A 21,537-nucleotide genomic window follows, 5' to 3' on the forward strand; every position below is an offset into this window, starting at 1 on the left:
TAATTAGGTTTGCTACGATTCGATTTTTATTTTTTTTGCCAATTCGATGATTTAATATCAATGTTTATTTTTTAAAGATTTTTTTTCTTCTATTTTTTCTATTTTTATAGCATAAATTACAAGTAAAAATAATATGCACAGAACAAAACATTAGAAGTTAGAAGAACAGAACTAACTTGTACTTATTATTCGGCGTCTGAGCTCCGCCCCTCTCCTGCTTCAGCACAGCAGGACTCACTGGAAGGCAAGGCAGATCGGCCCACTTCATCCTGCCGCGGAGACTTCAACTGTCGGTCAGGGTATTGTGCACAATACCCATTAAGTGTTTTCTTCTTGCGCCCAAATCAAACTAGTAACTCTCACTGTACACCTATATCAAAAGCTTACCTACACCTTAACCCACGAATTTCAAAGTAGGCGCTTTTGAATGACAAGCTCTGTAGCTGGCAAATGAAAGTGCACAGTCTTAATGACTGACAGTCATTTAAACAAATGAGAGCATTGTAGCGCTGCTTCAGTCAACGAGATCTATCAGAACAGGATGAAATAACTGACAGTGAACCTATAGTAGCCTATTAAGAGACCACCAAGTTGACTGACTGCGACCCCTAGCCATTCAGAGTGGAACAGATAGAGGACAGACAGCAAGTATAAAAACTACACAGACTAGAGATGATTTCTAAATTATTATTTTTGGTAAGAAAATAAAAAATAGCGAGTGGTTTTGCCGATATTTATCCTATATGAATTTATTTGTCAAACTCATATTTTTGGGGAATTCGACATTTAACAGTAGAACCGCCAAGATTTCGGACTAGATACAACCGCTGCACCCGCAAAATGTGCGGCTTCATTTTAAAACTTCGGCTCTATTTTAAAGCTTCGATATGAAAATGAAAAACAAACAATCGGATACAACTTAATATTTTTATTTATGAACATCATACATAACATTTTCAGAGCAGAAACAGTGTATTTACATTGAAAATTAAACTTTTGTCTTATTTTTTCCAAAAAGAGCACATATACATAAACATGAAAAACTGTAATAAAATAAACTTTACGCAATAAACTTCTGTGTAAACAGGTGTAGAAAGCTGTATGCACATATAAAATTATAAAACATAAATAACTAGTTATAATAATAGCATAAAACAAAAATATAACATAACTTATGCGACGTGAAAGCGCTTTGAGTGAAACAGAGTTCAAAGGCTCTGTCTGTCTGTTCAGATTTCTGTTACAGCTTTCTAAGTACAATCTACGCAGAAAACACGCTTTTCAACTGTATCAGTGCATTTGCCACAGACTGCCTTTTCACAACGGGCGCAGACATCAAAAGTTCTGTTTTTATTGCATTTAGCAACCTGGCATTGTCTTTTATTCCGTGTGCCAGTGGGCGCAGCGCTGGCTGAAGGTTGAGGGTCATTTGCCAGCCGGCCTTCGTGACTCTTATCAAAACGAAGTCCCTCTGAGTGATTGTGTTGCCGGTGCACTCCTTGTACAAAACCAAAGCGTTGATGGCTGCCAGGTCCAAAACATTATAAAAAAACAGCCACAGGCCATCTGCGAGTACCACCTTTGACAGAATACAGCCATGCCTTTTGATCCCGTATATCCACACCGTACTTCGTTGCGTTGTAAAATGCTAGTCTCTGGCTTTCGTTTAGCATCAGTCCCGACGGTCACTGATCTGTGCAGAGAGCTTAGAATACACACATTCTTTTACATTTTTTTACACCGTCACACTCAGGGTGGCACAGTCGTTCTACCTGAGAAATGTAGTGTAAATAGTGATATGTGTAGAATGACTTTCATCAGTGTTTCAAGCACTCAACAGGATTATAATACGTTATTTCACAATGACGTTGATTTTATTACAAAGCTCAGACTAAATTGTTGGTTATATTGTATTGATTTCAATATGCCGCATAAACAGCGGGTCTGGCGGTTGAAGAAGCAAGTACTTATAACGTATTCATTTTTACGATTCTGTAGCTGAAACACCGTATAGGTATTTAATTCAAATATTTAGTAACACTTTAAGAATGGACATGCACGAGATTCACATACGCAGAGATATTTCAATTTGAATTGCAAAAGCCGTTCAAAAAGCGGCTATGGCGGTGCTAGTGTTAACAAGCTTTACTGTTAAAATCGAAAAGTAGCAAGCCTAGATATAATCGAATCCTTAATAATAATAATAATAATAATAATAATAATAATAATGATGATGATGATGATGATGCTGATGCTGCTGCTGCTCTGGCCCCTTCTAGTGGCAGCGTGTGGACCTCCTATCGAAAGAGCTGTGTCAACACTGTGATGAAGTGGCTGGTCCCAGAGAACAGCACCCGATACATCAACCGCATGACCAATGAGGCTCTGCACAAAGGTATGGTATCACAGTGCTGCACACAGATTACAGCTGTGCACTCTGAACTTGGGCTAACACTAAACAGTCGTCTATTATTATTATTATTATTATTATTATTATTATTATTATTATTATTATTTATTTCTTAGCAGACACCCTTATCCAGGGCGACTTACAATCGTAAGCAAATACATTTCAAGTGTTACAATACAAGTAATACAATAAGAGCAAGAAATACGATGTACAAAGTACAAGTGTGACAAACCACAATTCAATAATACAGCAGATAATAGTGATAGTTACATCAGGATATAAAAGTCTAGAAAAGTGACAGCCGACCTCAGAAGCTTTCAGTCAACTAATCTCACACTTCTGTTTTAAATCAGTAGCAGCAGCAACATATTAATGCTTTTGTTTAAAGTTTGTGCTAGCAGCAACCAGCAAAGTCTATATTTTAATTGCATTCAGCTGTTAAAAAGAAAAAAGTGTTTTCATAATTCAAGGTAACCACCTAAACATGTCGTCACTCGTTAAATCTAAATAAAAACAAATAGACGGAAAGCTTATATTAACGTATTCAGTCTGTTTATGTAGAACCTGTTGTGGTTTAAATGTTCAGGATCTTTTGTTATTGATATTCTGAGTGGCGATCTACACTCTCAGTGAGTGTAAGTGTACTTGCTGCTAATAGGTTCCACGGGAACATGCCTTCCAATTAAGCAGTAGAATCTCGTCGGCATTCCTGCACAGTACAGGAGTCTGACCGAGTGTCTGCATTGCGTCTCTCTGCAGGGTCATCTCTGAAAGTGCTGGCTGATGGCGACCGATACACCTGGATAGTGCTGTGAAGACAGACAGAGGGAGGGAGAGAAAGGCAGGCTCGCCTCTGGAAGATACTGGTTAAACAACACAGAACACAACTATTAACAACAATATTAATGTGAACAAGAGCAGGAAGAAGAAAGAGTCTGAAAACTACCTCTGAAATACTGTCTCTGCATTCCAAATTTTAATTAATTATCATTATTACTATTATTTTTTGTCACAATCATTAGTACTGTTGTTGTGCTTTACTGGATCAAAAGATTGCTCTGTCTGAAGTAGGAGGGACTGGGAGGGGGAGTTTAGACTTAAGTTGGTCCATATTTTAACTCTCAGTGCTTGAAAATCCCACTCACTCGTTCTGCCTCATAAAAGGAATTAGAAATCCTGTTACAGTCTGGATTATGCCTCTTGTGTTACATTTCTGTGTCTGATTGAAGGAAACCTTGCGGAGAACACTGGGTTCTGAGTGCTGTACAAGACCAAAAGCACAACCGCATAGCTTATTGTAGATCACCAAATGCTTATGAATGAAGAATAAGTGTGTTTTATGGTTGGTACAAATCATCCTCTCCCTAACGCTTATAGTTGGTGTGAATAGTCACAGACAAAAGTACTGGCATCCTACAGTGATTATACCATAAATCAAGCTAACAGATTAAGGACAAGCAAAGTAAAAAACATAGTTTCTAGTAATTTAACAAATATCTTAAAAAAAAAAATATGTATTTAATTTAAAGTATTCGTTCATGACAGCAGTATTGGCACCACTGCATTAGTATTTTGTGACCTCCCTTTTGCTGTTATTACATTTTTCAGACGTTTCTGAGAATTCTTAACCAGTATGTTACTTCTTGGTGAAATCTGTGTCCATTTTGCCTTTCATATTTCCTTCATCTTAGACAGATTGGAGACACAATGCTTGGCTACTGCCTTTTTCAGATCATTTCTGTTGAACTAAGATCAAGTGATTGCAAAAGCCATTCAAGAACTTTTATCATTGCTTTCTTCAAGAATTTGAGAGTTGACGTAGCCATATGTTTTGGGTCGTTGTCATGTTGGAAGATTAACTGTCTGCCAATCAGTCTGTGAGCAGATGGTATCACTGTACTATGTAGAATGTTTTGATACATGGCTGCATTCATCCGATCTTCAATCACATGAATGTCTCCAGTCCCTAAACTGCTGAAACACCCCCATGTCATGATCTAACCACCTCCATGTTTAACTGTAGGTACAAGGTTTTCTTCATTGAAGACATTCCCTTTTTTTTCTCCAAACATACTGTGGTCCATATTTAGGGAAACGTTCTATTTTATTCTCATTGGACCAGAGAATTTTTTTTTGGATTGCTTCAGATTCCTGTTTATATTTTTGGCAAATTGTGGCTGTTTGTTTTATGAATTCTTTAAAAGTGGTTTGTAGTGATGTCTTCCGTCTTCAGGTGCCTCTGTACAGTTCTTTCATGCACTGTTATGCCTGATGTTTCTAAATCTTTCTTTAAGTCCTTGGCTATTAATCTTTTTTTTTATTGTTTTTTTTTAGCTGCTTGGACGATTCTCCTACCTGCTGTGCCTGTAATTTTCTTTGGATGGTCACTTCTTTCAAGTGTTTCAGTTGAATTTGTTCTGTGGTGGTACTAAATTATTACTCTGATTGTGGATTTTGGTATTCCATATTTCTTTTGATACTGTTCAGTTGCCATGTCCTTTGTTGTAGTTTTGTTACGAGTGCTTTTCTCAAACGTGAATCCAGCTCCAACTCTTGACCATCATCTGTTTTGCCAAAACGTTCTTCTCAACAGATGTTGGAAATAATTACCTAATCTTCTAGCTATTGATTTGTTAAACCTACCAGAAATTGTGTATTTTGGTCATATTCATTAGTGGCTAATGTTCACTAAATGCTTGAATTTGATGTATTTTCTTGAATTATATTAAGTTAGGGTGCCAATACTTTTGTCTGCAACTGTACATTCTCTCCCTGTCTTAATTGTCAGTCATTAAATTATTTGATCTTAGTATGTATCATGCAAGAAGCCCATCATCAGGACTGAACATGTATCGTGATGCTTTTCTTATCACAACCTGTTTTATGAGAAGTATCTTGTATCGTATCTGAGAGCAGAGTCCGGGTTGAAGTGCTGACAATAAGGAGACTAATTCAGCAGGAAGGAATTGAATTGGGGAGTGGAGGGCCCTCTCCGGTTTGTACGTGTGTGTGTGTCTGGGCACAGTGTGGCCCTGGGGTCAGGGGTCAGGGGCCAGGAAAGTTTTGGAAGACTAAAGTTTGTATTGTGATTGTATCAAATTTCCTAAATCACAGATCTCGAATGTGCAGTTTTGAAAGAAATGCATTTTATAGTAAACATGTATTTTATTTTTTAAAACATCTGGAGTGACTTTGTCTTGAAATGAGCAGCCAGTAAAGTTTGGTCCTGATTCGAAGGCTGCTGGTTAATACACAAGTTCCACTGCGTGAGGTTAAGCGCTTTGGGCAGATACTCTACATCGCAGGTGTGAGAGTGAGATGTACTCCCACAGACTTAATACATGATCATCTTGTAAAAGGATAGAATATTACTTGATTCTGTCAAGATTTTTTTTTTTAATTTGTGCTTTTTTTGTATTTTTTTTTGTTTTTATTTATTATTTTTTTATTTGTATTTTAGTTGTTGGAAAATACACAAGATAGGTCTGCTTTCTGGCTGATGATGATTGTTGCTGGGGTTTTTTTGTTTGTTTTTTATTGGTTCTGTGCCAAGGAGGAGGATGAGGGTGGACAGAGAATTCATCTCTGAATAAAAAGGATTTACGTACATATGTCTTGACTGGTTCCTGTGTCTTTTAAAATTGTGTGTACTGTCAACTCAGGGTCTCATTCACTAAGCAGTTACCACTGCACCAAGTTAAATGTTACAAATAAACAACTTGTCCGTTTTAAATCAGGAGCTCCAGCATTCACCTTAGTTGCTTCTAGCTACTTCAGTATTGTATCACAAAAAAAAGGTAAAAAAACACTGGTGTTTATAATGCATAATTGAGAACACCAACAAGTGTAAAGAGTAAGGCCATGAATTACTAATTACTTGCCTACCTACACACAAACAGAAAATAACACACATTATATATATATATATATATATATATATATATATATATATATATATATATATATATATATATATATATATATATATATATATATATATATAAACACACACACAGAGTAATCCATTGTGGATGCACCTGACACATATCCACCTAAACCGTTTATCTGCCATGATCAAGCTCTTCAGCAATGTTAGTTTATTATTAAGAACATAAGAAAGTTTACAAACGAGAGGAGGCCATTCAGCCCATCTTGCTCGTTTGGTTGTTAGTAGCTTATTGATCCCAGAATCTCATCAGCAGCTTCTTGAAGGATCCCAGGGTGTCAGCTTCAACAACATTACTGGGGAGTTGGTTCCAGACCCTCACAATTCTCTGTGTAAAAAAGTGCCTCCTATTTTCTGTTCTGAATGCCCCTTTATCTAATCTCCATTTATGACCCCTGGTCCTTTTTTCTTTTTTCAAGTCAAAGTCGTCCCCTGGGTTGACATTGTCTATACCTTTTAGGATTTTGAATGTTTGAATCAGATCGCCGCGTAGTCTTCTTTGTTCAAGACTGAATAGATTCAATTCTTTTAGCCTGTCTGCATACGACATGCCTTTTAAACCTGAGAGAATTCTGGTTGCTCTTCTTTGCACTCTTTCTAGAGCAGCAATATCCTTTTTGTAACGGGGTGACCAGAACTGAACACAATATTCTAGGTGAGGTCTTACTAATGCATTGTAGAGTTTTAACATTACTTCCCTTGATTTAAATTCAACACTTCTCACAATATATCCGAGCATCTTGTTAGCCTTTTTTATAGCTTCCCCACATTGTCTAGATGAAGACATTTCTGAGTCAACATAAACTCCTAGGTCTTTTTCATAGTTCCCTTCTTCAATTTCACTATCTCCCATATGATATTTATAATGCACATTTTTATTGCCTGCATGCAATACTTTACACTTTTCTCTATTAAATTTCATTTGCCATGTGTCTGCCCAATTCTGAATGCTGTCTAGATCATTTTGAATGACCTTTGCTGCTGCAACAGTGTTTGCCACTCCTCCTATTTTTGTGTCGTCTGCAAATTTAACGAGTTTGCTTACTATACCAGAATATTGAACAGAAGATTAGTTTAGAGATTGCAGATCCGACCAAAATTTCCGTACACTGTTGTATGTATGTGTTGCTGGTAGTGTCACAGGTGCAGGTCAGTGTGTTGATATGTAAATAAATCCTGTTCGCCTGCAGGTAGTACCAACTTCAACCTCCATCTCGATCTCCTGCCTGCCACTCAGCAGTGAATACACGCACCCACATGGCAGACGGCTACTCTCACAAGAGGAGGTAAAATGTCTAAGAGATACAAATGACAAAGTCATAAACGAAGATACCAAATACCAAATATATTAAAATTACTTTTTACAAATGAAGATCCGGACAACATGCCCCACATGTTGACCTGTTCCTATCCAGTTTTAAATAACTTTAGCATAACAGGCAGAAGTGTTAAAGGGACTAGGAGCTCTTAAAATAAACAAATTCCCTGGGCCGGATGAGATCCTCCCAATAGTACTCAAAGAAATGAAAGAAGTTATTTACAAACCGCTAACCAAGATCATGCAACAGTCTCTTGAGACGGGTTGTACCGACAGACTAGAGAATTGCAGACGTAATACCGATCCACAAAAAGGGAAGCAAAACCAAACCAGGTAACTACAGACCAATAAGCCTGACTTCTATTATATGTAAACTTAAAGAAACTATAATAAGATCCAAAATGGAAAATTACCTATATGGTAACAATATCCTGGGAGACAGTCAGCATGGTTTTAGGAAAAGGAGATCGTGTCTAACTAACCTGCTTGATTTTTTTGAGAATGCAACATCGACAATGGATAACTGCAAAGCATATGACATGGTTTATTTAGATTTCCCGAAAGCTTTTGACAAAGTCCCGCATAAAAGATTAATTCTCAAACTGAACGCAGTAGGGATTCAAGGAAATGCATGCACATGGATTAGGGAGTGGTTAACATGTAGAAAACAGAAAGTACTGATTAGAGGAGAAACCTCAAAATGGAGCGAGGTAACCAGTGGTGTACCACAGGGATCAGTATTAGGTCCTCTGCTCTTCTTAATCTATATTGACTTAGATTCTGGTATAGTAAGCAAACTTGTTAAATTTGCAGACGACACAAAAATTATGTGTTTTTATGTTTATATGCTTACGCTGCAGCCTGTTGAAATAAACTGTTATCGGGACTTTTAAAATGTAACTTCATACATTATTACAGTGGGGGGGTGGGGGGCAATAATAATAATAATAATAAAAAAAAAACTTTTACTTTATATGGCACCTAAATGCAAAGCATCTCAAAGCGCTGTATAGTTTCAAACACGGTAGCAAAGCACAAAATGCAGGTGCACAGACATTTTTTCTTTTTTGGCTCAACAAAAACATACATAATTCCAAAATTATACAACTAACCACGAGGGAATGCCAATACATAAAGATGCTTTTTGGTTGTTATATGTTTTAAATAAATAAGAAAAAAATAATGGATTTATAGCCTAATATACAAACCAGGAAATTCCTAGATTAAATGGGTCTTGAAAACGGGAGGGTCCTGATCAAAACAAGACTTGACAGGTATGTACAGATAATCATATTTGTAGGCATTTGTGTTACTGACACAATTTTGTTAAGGTTACTGATATATTACAGGAAATGTATTTGGTGGCAGGAGGAAAGTCTGCTCATGGGAGAGTCTGAGAGACGCTGTAGCAGCATGAAGTCTGATACATTCAATTTAGTAATTTGAATGCTGCTCTAGAGTATAATGGCTACATTATTTTGTATTTAATAGCTGTCAATGTATGAAAGTAATTTTGAAGGATAAAAAAGTATATATCATAAAAGAGGAAATAAAACAATCAATGTTTATGAATGAGACCAATCTGCGTGCTGCCTGCTGTCAAGACCAAGACCCGACGTGCCGAGACCGAGACCCAGACCCAGACCCGACATGCCGAGACCCAGACCCAGACCAAGACCCGACGTGCCGAGACCCAGACCCAGACCAAGGCCCGACGTGCCGAGACCCAGACCCAGACCAAGGCCCGACGTGCCAAGACTGAGACCCAGACCAAGACCCGACCAAGACCTGACATGCCAAGACCGAGACCCAGACCAAGACCCGATGTGCCGAGACTGAGACCCAGACCAAGATACGATGTGCCGAGACCAAGACCCGGACTAAGACCCGACCACGACTCGACGAAGACCCGACGTGTCGAGACCGAGACCCAAACCAAGACCCGACGTGTCGAGACCGAGACCGAGACCCAGACCAAGACCCGACGTGCCAAGACCGGGACCCAGACCCGACGTGCCGAGACCCAGACCCAGAGACCAAGGCCCAACGTGCCGAGACCCAGACCCAGACCAAGGCCCGACGTGCCGAGACCCAGACCCAGACCAAGGCCCGACGTGCCAAGACTGAGACCCAGACCAAGACCCGACCAAGACCTGACATGCCAAGACCGAGACCCAGACCAAGACCCAACATGCCAAGACTGAGACCCAGACCAAGATACGATGTGCCGAGACCGAGACCCAGACTAAGACCTGACCAAGACCCGACCAAGACCAGACGTGTCGAGACCCAGACCAAGACCCGACGTGCCGAGACCCAGACCCAGACCCGACGTGCCGAGACCGATACCCAGACCAAGACCCGACGTGCCGAGACCCAGACCCAGACCAAGACCAAGACCCGACGTGCCGAGACCCAGACCCAGACCAAGACCCGACGTGCCGAGACCTCCCTAGAGTTCGCCGAGGCTCATGCAGAACTAGTCCTGACTGTGCTTGAAGAGGTGGAGCATGACCGAACCTCTGGGGGGGGCGCAGAGTCAGCAGAAGTGGCGGCCCAACCACACACCACCCAGAGCCTGCATGGTCCAAAGCAGCGAAGAGGAAGCCCAGTACAGCACCATCGACCCCCTCTGGCATACAGAGCTAATTGCCCTTGTCAGGGCAGCGATCACCCCGGAAACTGCGGATCGCAGCCAGAACAATCTAGCTATAGAGGTTGTGAGGACCACTGCCACGTCCCTGTCCGAGTCGAGGGGGTTCCGTGTACTAATGTCCTGTGTGCTCCCCGTCGGGGTCCGACTGGAACCCACCACCGTACAGTTACGCACTGTGACAGGAGAGCTAGCGCCAATGCAAGGGAAGGGCAACCTTGCTATTGAAGTAGCTGGACGGACAGTACACAACCCTGTCTGGGTAGCAGCTGTACAGGACTCCTGCATACTGGGCCTGGACTTCCTGCACTACATTGTCAGGCAACTAGACCTCAGGACCGGGACATTGCACATACAGGGGGCCCGGCCTCGGCCTTAGCCAACCCAAGGGGGCCAGCCTTCCCCCTGAGACCGTTGAGCTGGAGATGGGACCTCTTTGTTTGACAGCTTCAGGCCCTGCAGCCAGATGGGGGACCTCAGCCCTCACCTGGGCTCCACCATGTACCAGGCTACCAGCGTCGCCAGGGACAATGCCATAGGGGACTTCAGTCTGCACCACCACAACCCTCAGTACACCCCTGTGCACTCAACAGCCGCTGCTGAAAAAGGCAGCTGCCCACTGGCACCAAGGCTTACAGCCTGTGACCGTCGGTCCCCTTGCCCTGGAACAACATAACACCGGGATGGAGCCGCTGGAATTGGTGAACTCGTCTCTCTCCTGGCGCAGGCGAGCTTAGAGAAATGGACCCCCTCCCCCCTCTCGCTGCCTTCTAGCTACAACGTCATTGAGCTCTCTCAACTGGGCCTTGCCAGCCCCTGCAGAGGACTCTGTTGTTGCCACGGTCACCACAGTCTGGCGTCAGAACTGCGAGAGGCTTTGCCCGGAGCAACAGGCCCAGCTGTGGGAGCTGTTAGTCGAGTACCGTTCCAGCTTTGCCACCACTTCGGAGGAAGTGGGCCGGACACACCTGGTCCAACACCAGATCGAGACAGGCGAGGATCGCCCATTAAGCTGTGCCCCCACTGACAACCACTGGCACGTCAGCAGACTACAGAACAGGTTCTCCAAGAAATGAGGGAAGCCGGCATCACTGAGCCCTCGGACAGCTCCTGGACGTCCCCAGTGGTCATGGTCCCCAAGGACGGCAAGTGGCGCTTCTGCGTCGACTACCAGTGCCTGAACGATGTGACGGAGAAGGACTCATACCCCCTCCCCCATATCAATGAGTCCCTGGATCTGGTGTCCGGATCAAAGTGGTTCTCCTCTCTCGATCTCCGAAGCGGCTACCAGCAGGTAGCTTTGTCCCCCTCTGCACGACCCAAGACTGCCTTCTCCACCGGCCGAGGACTATAGTAGTTTACGGTGATGCTGTTTGGACTTTGAAACGCCCCTGCAATGTTTGAACGGCTAATGGAGAAAGTGTTGGCCAGGGTGCCCCCAGCATGATGCCTGGTTTACCTGGACGACCTGCTGGTCCATGGGAGGACCTTGCAGGCGCCCTGGCTTACCTGCAAGAGGTGCTCCGGCGAGTGATGGCAGCGGGGCTCAAGCTGCACCCAGAAAAATTCCAGCTGATGTGCAGGGAGGTCACCTGCCTGGGGCACCGGGTCGGAGAGGAGAGCATCAGCACAGAGGCCAGCAAGATCATGACTGGCCCACACCTGTCAACCCACGCCAATTCAGTGGCTTCCTGGGGCTTGCCTCTTATTATAGGAGGTTTGTGCAGGGCTTTACTACCATCACTACACCCCTGCACAGCCTCCTGCGGAAAGCGGAGCCCTTTGTATGGACCACTGAGCGCCAGGAGGCGTTCAGTTGTCTGAAGGGCACCCTGTGCCAGTCTCCAGTGCTGGCTCTACCGGACCCCCACTCTCCCTTCCTGCTGGACACAGATGCGAGCGACGAGGGCATCGGTGCTGTCTTGTCCCAAGGGGAGCATGTAGTGGCGTACTACAGTCGGTTGCTCAGCAAGGCAGAATGCCGATACTGCATCACCCGTAGAGAGGAAGGGGGAGAGGGGAGGAGTAATGGTGGTACAGGTGGAGAGCGTCGAATGGAGGAGGTAACAGGAGGACGACCCAGGTCTGCGTCCAGAAGTAGCTCTGCACTCGACTGCCACCCGAGGGCTGTGGTCTGGACTGGCCCTGAGGGATGGAGTCCTCCAGCGGCAATGGAAGGAGCAAGCGACAGGGGAGGCGAAGTGGCAGGTGGTGGTCCCTCAAGCATTGCGCCGGGAGGTGCTCAACTCCCAGCATGGATGCCCAGGCACAAGACACTTCGGGGTAACGCTGCAGCAGCTCCGCCAGGCCTTCTTCTGGGGACAGTGCAGACAGGACGTGGAGGACCACTGTACACGCTGTGACACCTGCACTGCCTGGAAAGGACTCCCGGGCTGGTTGCATGCCCCCCTTCAGCAATACCAGGTCGGTGGGCACATGGAGAGGGTTGCCATGGATATCCTGGGTCCTCGACTATTTCACCAAGTGGCCGGAGGGGTACGCTTTGCCAGACCAGGAGGCGAAGACGGTCGCTTGAAGCACTGCTGGAGGGGTTCTTCAGCTGGTTTGGGATCCAGCAGGAGCTGCATTCAGACCAGGGGTGCAACTTCGAGTCCCGGGTCTTTGCAGAAATGTGCCGGCGCCTGGGGATCAGGACAACCCCACTCCACCCACAGAGCAACGGATTGGTGGAACGGTTTAACTGTAAACTGGCTGTGACCACAGCCAACCACCAAAGGGACTGGGACACCCACCTGCCTCTGGTGCTGCTGGCCTGTCGTTCCGCTGTGCAGGACTCAACTGCCTGCACTCCAGTCCTGCTCATGATAGGGTGTGAGCTGCGCACACCCACCGAACTGTAACACCAGAGAGCTGGTCTGGAGCCCCAGGAGGAAGAGGGGCTGTTATGCCAGTAATGTACTGAGTGCAGCTGCCACCTAGAGGCCGCAAGGTAACCCTGTACCGGGATCGGCTAGCTCCCTACCTGGGAGGAGACCCGACAGTTCCCTCCTGCCCCCTCCTGATTAACCCTGCCCTGAAAATCCCTCCCTTTCTGCCCCTGTTCCTGACAGCCCTTTGCCTGGGGGCTCCGCACCAAATACAGTATTATGAACCATTAATTCATTCAAAAAGAAACAAACAAACAAAAAAAAACATGTTATTGAAATAATATTTCATAAATGTTCAGGGAGTATCCATCATGTATTTATTTATTAAAAATCGTAGTATTATACATACCCCTTCAACGTAGCGCCGAAGCAGTACCTCCAATAAACAGTAGCTGCTACGGCCAAATCGTAGCCTTTGACATCTCTGCATTATGATTAGGGGTAATAATGATAAAAACTGAAAATGTGCACATCCTTAATATACTGCACATATGTACATACAGAGAGATGTTAAAGACATGCCAGCTGCAATCCACAGCGTTTAGTTATTCTGCTAGTATCAATAATTCATGTATCAATATTATTAACTAAATGACTGACATAACTATACAATTATGGGTAATATGAAATATTTTAAGTATCAATCTATGTTAAATGTAAATGTAAGGGTTTTTATTAACCATTCCGTGTTGTCAAGACACTGATTCTCCGGACATCTGCTGACCCTCTGGTCCGTCCGCGTTGGTGTCGGAGTCTCTCTCCGAGTTTGAACCTTCTGATTACGGCATACGGCTTGAATTGATACAGGAGACAATCCCTGTTTTCTCTCTCTACATCAGAGCCATCACTACATAATTCACATTCATAAGACGTGTCTAAAACTGGTAAAAACTTAGGCTACTCTCACTTTCACTTTCGCTGTCATCCATTCTGGCAGATGCATGAGCCTTTGGTCTGTCTCCTGGCCCCACACCAGGAAATGGAGATCGCCCTCTGTGTATTTCTGGGTATTATTTGATTCATTGTAGCGCGATTAAACATAATTTGGTAAAATTAACATGATTATATGTTCAAGTGAGACCTGTTAATATTATGTTGTATGTTTACGGTAACAGTCAAGTTCCATGTCATAGGCTTATGACTTTAAAGAGCGAAAAAAAACTCTGAGGTCATTTTGCACAGAATACAAATGAAGAAGAATGGCCTTGTCACTTCTGTGAATGCACTTAAACTCATTTGTCCAATCTTTATTAAATCTAGAAGCATATTTCACCTTCTTCGCTCTGCGAACTGGAGACACACAACGCTTCGCCATTTTGGACATTTGTGTCTGACGCTGTAGCAAAATGCATCATTCATACTCAAATCCGGGTCTCAATCACACTCACAACATGTCGCACTAGTTAAGCAGGTAGGGAATAGACTGGCCACAGAAGGCGTGTGAGGGAAGCAATCTAAAGTAGGAAAAAAAAAGAAAGACGACACAGTACAGTGTGTACACACACACACACACACACACACACACACACACACACACACACACACACACACACACACACACACACACACACACACACACACACACACACACACACACACACACACACACACACACACACACACACACACACACACACACACACACACACACACACACACACACACACCCCCCCCCCCCCCCCCCCCGGAGATTCCTAGATTAAACGGGTCCAGGGTGGGAGATTGGTCTTGAAAACGGGAGACTTGACAGGTATGAACCAGGGTTTCTTTATGTTAAAAAAAAAAAAACCTGCTGCGTTTTTAAAACAGGCCAAAACTGGGCAAACCGTCTAGCATCATTCTTTCCTGCAAAATGGAATGAAAATACCCTCAGTTGGCAGCAGTACCACTCACTCAATGAATTAATTAATCACCCACTCGCTCGTTAATCTCTCATTACGCTTTTACTGCTGCACAGAATAGTCACACCAAGAAATAAAAACAAAACAAACAAGCAATCAAACCAGAGAATAAGAATTTATACAAAATGAACAACTTATTATCATCAGCAACAATGGTGTTCTCCTATATATATATATATATATATATATATACATACATACATATATATATATATTCTTTATAACACAGGACTGAGAACACCAATAAGTGTGAAGAGTAAGGCCATGATGGTTAAAGATAATCAATTTCCCCCACAACAATATTAACACAGTCTATTTGTATAGGTTACTAATTACTTACATACATTCATACATACAAACATAAAATAACAAATAAAACTCACATATTTCGTTACATTGTTTTGTTATTATCCCCTTTCCAAAAACTAGAATATCTAAAATTAACAAACCAGTTACAACTGTGATGGGACTGGAAAGAAGACGAGGAGTCTGAGGAATTGCAGGTAGGAGCAGTTATTAATTGTACTCAGCTTTATAGAGTCCTGTGCTGACATAAAAAAGCATGGTATTGACCTTCTGTGATTTACAAACCCAGCAGACCACTTTTGGAAAACAAAATATTTCAACTTTTAAAACATCAACAGGCCACATCATTTAGACCTATGCAGTGTAACTTCAGCTGATTACAGTATGGCTATTACTTTAAAATCCAACCCTGCTTTAAACATTAAATGAATTAGGAGAGACGGTGAGACACACCTCACTTGTTTTATGGATTCTGTTCTGTTGTGTTTCAAGGAGCGAGACTTGGAAAGGTGAGGTTGATTTTCACAAGATAACACAATGTGGAATAGCTGTTACAAAAAATAGCATGTATTATTTTTTTGTGTCTGGGTGTTGATGGTAAAAGAATAATAATAATAACAATAATAATAATCATCATCATCAAAGACAAATTGGCAGTGCTCAAAGCATCTGAGATTCCTTTTTTTAAATTATATTTTTTACATTATATTTTTTACTTTCCTTATCGCAGGCACAGCGCTCATTTTAACTAAGGTTAGGATAAATAGAGCTGTGCTGGCAGCTGGACATTAGATCTGTAAAGAATAGGCAAGAAAAAAAACAAAGAAAAAGGCCAAGCATTTACATGCCTAAACCCATTTAAAAAAAAAGTACTTTTCATCTGAATAAACAAGCACACTAAATGTTTCCAGTCATGTATAAATAGTTCAAACACAGCTGCTGTGGGGAGTGAACGTGCTGAAATGTTACTCCAACAGGCACGGTGCAAATACACCTAAACAAAACATATTTTAAAAACAAGACTCATTGACAAGTGAAAGGCAGTCAATTAACATCACCATGCAGAGGTGCTATTATTTCCAGTTAATGGTTCATAACCCAGTTTCGAAAGTTAGCCTTATAAAAGTTTACTGCACTAAAAGCACAGCAAAGTTTAATAAAGCATATTACAAAAATAAGGCAAACCATGATACACTATGATAAATGCATAGTATAACCATGGGAAAAGCATGGGGGGAAAAACTGCAAAATTACCATGCACATTAACCGTGGTAAACTCTTAGGAGAGCTCTGTTAAGAAATGTTTTAAGCTGCACAAACAAACCTACAGTCTTGGACAATCAGCAATGAAATAATAACCCACAGCATTCCAACCCCCTTTTATTTTATGGGGTGTAGGGGTCAGCATGAAATGGAAAAGACATACAGGAGCTATTGAACTCACACATATTTATCACATACACACACATATACAGTATATAGAACAGTAAACACACATTAAAAGGTAAATCACTCTTTCCCAAAGGCTACGCTTCATTGATTCACACAGTAAAACAAAGAACAAAAGAGTATGTTGTTTAGACACAGACTGACACATTGATATCACCCAGTCCTAGACTAACACACTGCTATGCTAAACTGACACTCTGGGGTGTGTGATAGATATATATATATATATATATATATATATATATATATATATATATATATATATATATATATATATATATATATATATATATATATGAAACTTTGTTTATTTACTTACTGTAAATATATATTACTATATATTACCAACATTGCAGCTACATTTCTTATTTTATTTGTTTGTTTATAAATGTATTAATCCGTAATACCCTTGCATTAAGCCTCACATGTTTTAGATTCATCTGTACCTATTAGACACTAAACAGTGCTGCAAGGAATCCTGCAAGAATCATATTAAATTCAATGACAAATAAGAACATAAGAACATAATTTCACAGGCAATTTGAAAAGGGAATTGGCAGTCACAGAAGCTTTGAAGGCAGAATACTGTACTAACATGGCTTAAACTTGCACACTAAAACACATTTCCTTCCAGGCAAGTTCTACAGAGAACCGGGTGGCTCCCTCTTGTGGAAAGATCATGGAATAGCAGACTGTGAACCAGTTGCAAACAAAATCGAGATCTGGAGAGAGACCATTCCTCATCCCCTTTCCAGTGAAGGTTTGGGTTTGTTGTTCATTTTAACCTACTTTTGGGAGAGTAAATGAATGGTGTGCAGCTGAGTGGTGTGGTGTGGTGTGTTGTGTTTCAATATGAAATTTAGTCAGATTTACTAATGTCTGTACACAGAGTGCACCGTTTATTTGAACTATGATTATTATTATTATGAGTTTTTTTTTTTTTTTAATGAAAAACAATCTAGCATGGTGTTTGCCCAACAAAGAAGCCAAACCAACATGTGCTCACATAGGATTTTGCTCACACCCTTATAAAAGTTTAACACTTATAGCACAGTACTTTAACAGCCCCCCCACCCCATGTTCTTCCCATGGTTATACTCTGCATTTACCATAGTTTACTCTGGTTTGCCATGTTTTATAATACGCTTTACCATACCTCTGTGCTTTACCATGCTTCACTGTGCTCTATTACACTGGGCTGGGCTTTTACTATGGTAAACTTTTATAAGGGACAGCCCTGTTAGTAGCTGTTGGAAAGGTGTTATTAGGGGGACACTACATTGCATAACAAATTAAAATAACAAATTGTGCAAACTGCACTTTAGAGTAAAGATCTTGACAAATCCAACACGAACTGGGCTCTTGAGATTTCAATCCCACACAGACAGACACTTCCACACTGACACACGCTACTCCAAAAACGCCTGCCTGTGTGTTGATGGCTCTGGTGTCTCTCAGTTGATTTTCCCTGCCTGTGTGTCGATGGCTCCGGTGTCTCTCAGGTGCTGGGCGCTGCCTGTGTGTTGATGGTTCTGGTGTCTCTCAGGTGCTGGGAGCTGCCTGTGTGTCGATGGCTCTGGTGTCTCTCAGTTGCTGGGCGCTGCCTGTGTGTCGATGGCTCGGGCATCTCTCAGTTGATTTGCGCTGCCTGTGTGTAAATGGCTCTGGTGTCAGTGCGTGCCAGCTTGCTTGGTGGCTCCCCTAGCTGCTCCACGCTCAGCCCTGGCACCTCACTGGAGTGCAGGGAGATCTCCTGCTGGCTCTCCTCGTCACTCTCCTCCTCCTCCTCCTCCTCTTCTTCTGAAACACAAACGCAGGCAGTGTGAGTACAGCTCTTCACCACCCAGCTTTCCTTAATACAGCTCTAATAGTTAATATGTCAGGTGTACGGGGTCTCTTCTTCTTCTTCTTCTTCTTCTTAGGGCTGTATTTTCAGGAGTTCAATAACCCTCCCTCCCTCCCCTCCCCGCTTACTTGCAGACAACATTGAACAGAATTTTCTTACCCTTGTCAGGATCCAGTGCGTTCAAGCTACGTCCGAGGTTAGCAAACTGAAACACAAAAACAAAAAGAAAAATCAAATACATTGTGTAGAGTGCAGTGTGTAGGGTGTAGGGTGCAGTGTATATGGTGTACTGTAGAGTGTGTAGGGTGCAATGTGTTAGTGTAGCATTGTGTAGTGTGCAGTGCTCATTACAGTGTGTAGGGTGCAGTGGGTTAGTGTTGCAGTGTGCATTGTGCAGTGTTTAGGTTGCAGTGTGTATGTGTGACACGGTAAAAGCCCTGCCAGTGTAATGTGTGGTGTGTGTGTGTGGAATACTGGGTTGGCAGGGAGGGGGGTTAAATTCCTCCCTGCCAGAAACACATGTGGGAATGTGGCTCGGGCCATAAATTTATTGCCGCTGCCAGGATTGCCACTACTGGAGTGCCCAGCACCGAAGGAGGAGGCAAAGAGTCATCCACCACCTCTATGTCCTGACTCGGTGCTGATGGGTCAGGGCCCTTGCTCCGGGCTCCCAGACACCCAGCACTTGTGTCTGAACATTTGGCCGCTGAGCCTAGCTCCCGGGTCACTGCATCACCAAGCACAGTTGGTTGCCTGGTCGTCTGCTTCACTCCCCCTGGTGGCTCAGGCGTCACTCCATAGTCGCTGAAGCTCGCACGGTTGCCAGCCTGTGCTCCCGAAAGCCCGATCACATCTTCTGGGTCTCCTATCACCGGCTCTAGGTCTCCGAGGAGAGACGCCAGGGTTGGGACCAACATGCCCACAAGAATCCACATGGGGAAAGATGGACATGAGGGGGTGGTGGCCGATTGTGGCCAGGGTTGCTGGGCACATAAGGGGAGGTATGTGGCAGGGTGAAAGCCAGTTTATCATACCCGAGTGGGACGCTGATAGTTTAGTTGGGGAAGTCTGGGCAACCCCGTGAGTGATAGTGAGGAAATAACAGAGCGTCACAGAAACTCAAGCAGCACCAGATGCGGAGGCTGCAGGACGCTGCAGATGCAGCACCTTTTATTTGTAGTTTGCTATTGTGTTTTATTTTCCTTTTTCTTTCACCTTCTGTTTTGAACTCTATTTTCAGCACCTGTACGGGATAACCTATCTTGAAAAAAGGAAGGAAAAGAAACTTACCATTGTTGATATTTTTCATCTCTGGTACAAGGGTGCCCCCTTGTGCCTTAAATAAAAAGTGAACGCCAGTGAGGCGGTATCAAACAAACTTTCTGACTCCTGTGTGTTCAGTGAATCCTCACACCCTCCCACAGCCTGTTCATTTGTTTGTTATTTGTTTTGTCTAGTTTTTGTAAATAAACATGCGCACTAGCCTGGGAGTAACACACCTTGCCAGTGACGCTGTCCTTACCACAGTATGATGTATTGTGTAGGGTGCAGTGTGTAGGGTGTATTGTGTTTGTTGCAATGTGTTAGTGTAGCAGTGTGCATTGTGTAGTGTGCAGTGCTTATTGCATAGTGTGTAGGGTGCCGTGTGTGGTGTATTGTGCAGTGTGTACCTCATGATGATGGTGGATCGTTCATGGAAGATTTGATTCAGCAGGGTCAAGGCAGGATATTTACAGCAATCTGTCTCGAATGTTTATCTGAAGACGGGCCTCCTGTTAGTTTCGTTTTTCATCCAGAGGGGTCTTTCATTGATTCTTTCATTGAAATTTGTTAGCGCACGAGTTGGGGGAATAACACAGAAGTAAAAGACAAACACTTGTCCGTTTTTTCAGGGAACACAAAAAAGATACAACGTCAGAAAATACATAGCTGAAAGGATTGTGTTTTAAAATACGTAGGCTTTTATTTAGTACTGTAGTTGATTTGTTGGTACAGTACTATATTTTCAACAGAAGTAGTATTTTAATTCAGAACGATATGATTCTGATATTATCACGTGCCAATACAGTACATCATTTTAAATCCAGTACATATTGTACTAGCATTATGTAAAATTCCCCATTATCAATTAAAGAGCAAAATGAAATCAAAATGTTACCCATGCACAGAACTGCGTAAAATGTAAAAGGCAATGCAATTTAGCAAACGATTTAAAAATAAAACCCACAAAAAAACCCACCAGTTTCCAGAATTAAAACAGTAGTCAAAATTCAAAATATAGTGCTCAATAATGCCCAATGTACGCTATATACAGATATACAGTACAGTATATAGCTCACAGTACCATTGGTACGGTACGGTACGGAAACGTTGTTCACTAGGAAGCAATATGCAGGGATGCAGACCTGTATAGCCACAAATGAAAATGCACAAAAACAACTAAATGTATCACAGTATCTAAAACTGTTTAATGGTAAATTTTGATATTACTGTGACTTGTCTCATTCGCTTTATTTTTGGAGGAAGCGCTGTGTAACTGCATAATAATAAAGACAGACTGATTTGCGATGCCAGAAAAACAAAACAAAACGTGGACTGTGACAGTTAAACAAGTACATTGTAACATTGAAGAGACGGGCTTTGTATCAGAAAACTGGAGTCGGAAATCACGTGTGACGGGCAAGTGCATTAATTTGTTACATATATATAGGCTTGCTACTTTTTGATTTTAATCTGTAAAGCTTGTTAAAACGTCAAATTCCCAAAAAATATGAGTTCGACTAATAAATTAATATAGGATAAACTTCGGTAAAATCACTT

At 42.5% G+C, this 21,537-nt stretch overlaps 2 protein-coding genes across 8 annotated transcripts in view; one reads left to right on the forward strand and one right to left on the reverse strand.

The window, feature by feature from the left end:
* The window catches only part of LOC117402161 (DDB1- and CUL4-associated factor 15), a 59,560-nt gene extending 53,543 nt beyond the window's left edge, over positions 1–6,017 (forward strand). For both annotated transcript variants that reach the window (XM_059007930.1, XM_059007931.1), the window contains 2 exons: positions 2,280–2,395; positions 3,170–6,017. In XM_059007930.1, coding sequence (XP_058863913.1) covers positions 2,280–2,395; positions 3,170–3,225 — 172 coding nt within the window. In that variant the 3' untranslated portion in view covers positions 3,226–6,017. The remainder of the gene's footprint in view (positions 1–2,279; positions 2,396–3,169) is intronic.
* An 11,117-nt stretch (positions 6,018–17,134) lies between these two features.
* The window catches only part of rfx1a (regulatory factor X, 1a (influences HLA class II expression)), a 163,960-nt gene continuing 159,557 nt past the window's right edge, over positions 17,135–21,537 (reverse strand). For 4 of the 6 annotated variants that reach the window (XM_059008332.1, XM_059008331.1, XM_059008329.1 and 1 more), the window contains 2 exons: positions 18,877–18,922; positions 17,135–18,671 (listed from right to left, as the gene is read on the reverse strand). In XM_059008332.1, coding sequence (XP_058864315.1) covers positions 18,502–18,671; positions 18,877–18,922 — 216 coding nt within the window. In that variant the 3' untranslated portion in view covers positions 17,135–18,501. The remainder of the gene's footprint in view (positions 18,672–18,876; positions 18,923–21,537) is intronic. The other 2 variants (XM_059008330.1, XM_059008333.1) reach the window with 2 other exon arrangements.

The sequence above is a fragment of the Acipenser ruthenus genome, chromosome 36, assembly GCF_902713425.1.
Source record: "Acipenser ruthenus chromosome 36, fAciRut3.2 maternal haplotype, whole genome shotgun sequence".
Classification (NCBI taxonomy): Eukaryota; Metazoa; Chordata; class Actinopteri; order Acipenseriformes; family Acipenseridae; genus Acipenser; species Acipenser ruthenus.